Source organism: Humulus lupulus, chromosome X (assembly GCF_963169125.1).
Source record: "Humulus lupulus chromosome X, drHumLupu1.1, whole genome shotgun sequence".
Lineage (NCBI taxonomy): Eukaryota > Viridiplantae > Streptophyta > Magnoliopsida > Rosales > Cannabaceae > Humulus > Humulus lupulus.
In genome coordinates, this window is record NC_084802.1 from 58055647 (window position 1) to 58058737 (window position 3091).

The window sequence follows — 3091 nt, forward strand, 5'->3', positions numbered from 1 at the left end:
TCTTGATTTTTATTGTTCTAGGAAAGATTTGGACTTGAATGTTGGTCCATATTCTGTTGGGAAGAAGGATCCAATTGATTTTAACTTTGCCAAAGACTTGCCATTTCAAGAGGATAAGTAAGTAACTAGTTTTTTGTATATTGTTGTTTATTTTTCTATTTTGTTTGTTTTTAAATAATTTCATATGCTGTTTTTTGTGTGTGTGTGTGTGTTTTTTTTTTTTGCAGTGATTGTGGAGTATTTGTTATCAAGTATGCTGATTTGTTTATCCATGGGAAGATTGATGACATCCCGAAGAACATGGCTGCCAAAATTGCTACCTATCGTGATTATCTTGCCATTAACTTGTATAGTCATGCAAAAAAGAAGCAGATTGGTGGGTACAAGACAGAAGATGATGCTCCATCAAAGAAATCAAAGAGGAGGAGGAATTATAAGTAGAGATGTTGGAGTTTTTTTTTTTAGCTGTATTAACGACCATGTCTTTTTTTTTTCTTTGTTTAATAGTGAAGTTGTGGTTTGTAACTGGATACTGTTTTAGTACTGGACTTATGTATGGTTTTTTTTTTTTTTTTGGTCAATGTAAAGAATTGGTTTCAACTTTTGGCTTAATATAAAGTTTTTTTTAATGTATTTTATTTTAATGTGTATGTTTCTTTTTTCAATAGAGTTGGTGATTTTTTTTTTTTTTTAAAGTGTGAAGATATTGTTATGTACATGTTTTTTTTCATATAGGTTTCGATTATTATTGTATGAAGATGGTGTAACCGGTTACTTCTGTGTTAGATTGTAAAAGCTATATGTTTCAGGTAACTGGTTACTGTTTATTTAGTTTTTATTTCTATTTTTTTAATTATTTTTTGATTTATTTATGTTTGTTGTGTTTTTTTTTTTTTTGTGAACGATTTGTGATTATATAACTAGGTTTTTTAAGTAGTTGGTTTTATTAATATATAGTTGTTTGTTAAATTTTCTTATAGTAACTGCTTCTTTTTTTATATATATTTTTATGTGTTGTAACCAGGTGCTTGAATTTTCAGTTTTTGCATATCTTGTGTTGGAACCTAGAAGTTGAGTATCAAGTTTATAATATTTATGTTTTTTTGTTTTTTGTGAAAGATTTTTGTTTATATAATTAGGTTTTTAAATCGTTGGTTACATGTATATGTAGTTGTTTGTTAAATTTAGTTATAGTATCTGTTTTTTTTCTTTCTATAATATGTGTTGTAACCAGGTACTTGAGTTTCCAGATTTGGAATATCTTTGTGTTTGGAACCATGAAGTTGAGTATCAAGTTTATAAAATGTAAAATGTTAAGTTTGTACTTTTATTGAGGTAGAAAACATTAGGATACAATTTTATTACATCAAATGAAAATATTGAAATTGTAGTATATCTATTCTTTAGAAAATTATTTGTCTATTTTTTTTGACTTTGTTATGTTCCGCAGCTTTGGGATTGGTTCATTCTTGCATGTTTTTCTATTATGCCCTTGTTGCGCGCATCTTCCACATTTTATTTGCACCTTTGGTTCTCCTCTAGATTTGATTCTTTTTCTTCTAAGGCGGCCTGGTGGTTTTCTTGATTTTGGTGGTAGGACAATTATGTTTAAAGTCTCTGGCAGTGTCCATTCGCTTTCATTTGGCAATGGATGAATAGTTGAGTCATATGTTGCTTTCATAGTTGTAGTTTTGTAGTAATCAGCAACATAATCATATGTTTTCAGCCGTGTTTTGGCGAATACTGCTATTGCATGTGCACACGGTATTTCGTCTTGTTGGAATCTTTTGCATTCACATGTTTTCTCCATTAGGTTGACCAAAAAATTTCCTTTCTGTTCAACTACAACTTGGTACAATATAGTGTTTACTGGGAAGACCTGTTTATTTTAGTAGAGAAACACATGTTAGAAACTGGATACTGTGTATTTTTGAGTAACTGGTTACTAAAAGTTTTGATAAATAATATTCAGTGCTCAATATATGTCAAGTACCTGAAATTTAATGGCACGAATAAACTTTTCTCTAAGCACAGTTTCAGTATCTGTTGTTACTTGTGTGAATGTTCCGTTTGCTTCGTTACCATTTTTCCATACCCATTTTTGAACTAAACTTCGAAGGCCCTCCATCATTGTAGTGATTGGCAGCGTTCTTGCAGCTTTCAATGCAGCATTTATTGATTCAGCTATATTTGATGTCATCATTGTATATCTTCTTGTTGGAGCATGGCATCTAGACCAAGTTGAATATCCAATTTTTTGTAAATACGGTCTTATGCGTGTGTCAATCTTGTCTATTTCATGCATGTAGTGCTCAAATGATTGTACCATGTATGCCTTAGCTGCTTTGACAAAGTTTAGGTTTAGGTCCTCCCCATGGACACCAAAATTGACTTTGATGTTGTTTAACAGGTGGAATATGCATGCTCCATGGAAAGCTTTTGGGTATACATCGTCTATAGCATTTTCTATGCTTTTATGCCTGTCTGAAATGATTGCCATACCTGTTTGCAAAATCACAATGGAGTAACTGGTTATTATGTCTTAACTGAGTAACTGGTTTCATTAATTTATATGACTATTATTATTATTTTTTTACACTGTTTTCTCTATTTTATTGCTGGATTATTATTAAACTGATAATTTTATGAGTTTAGTTTGTTTCAATAAGAAAATAAAGAAGAAAACAGTACCTTCTCTTTCTCCATATGTCTCCTTCAGCTTTGTGAAAAACCATAACCATGATGAATCATTTTCAGAGTCTCCTATTCCAAAGGCTAATGGGAATATGTTGTTGTTAGCATCCATTGTTGAAGCAGTGAATAAAGTTCCCCCAAATGATGTCTTCAAGTAAGTTCCATCTATCACAATGACTGGCCTACAGTGTTTCCATCCTTTGATGGAATTTGCAAATGCTAGGTACATATATTTGAAGTGATCTGTATTGTCTGTAACCAGGTGTGTAATTGTACCTGGGTTCGAGACTTTTAGCATGTGAAGGTAGATGGGAAGTTTTTGGTATGAATCATCTTGGTTTCCCCTTGCCAATTCTAAAGCTTTTTCTCTTGCTCTCCAGGCTTTTTGGTACCCCAT

At 31.6% G+C, this 3091-nt stretch overlaps 1 protein-coding gene across 1 annotated transcript; it reads right to left on the minus strand.

Moving 5' to 3' along the window:
* Window positions 1-1007: 1007 nt before the first annotated feature.
* On the minus strand, window positions 1008-3091 carry LOC133805857 (uncharacterized). The gene is made up of 4 exons (XM_062244006.1): window positions 2692-3091; window positions 1994-2502; window positions 1526-1879; window positions 1008-1064 (listed from the first exon to the last, which is right to left on the minus strand). Exons 1-4 carry the CDS (start codon window positions 3089-3091, stop codon window positions 1008-1010), a joined length of 1320 nt encoding a protein of 439 aa, XP_062099990.1.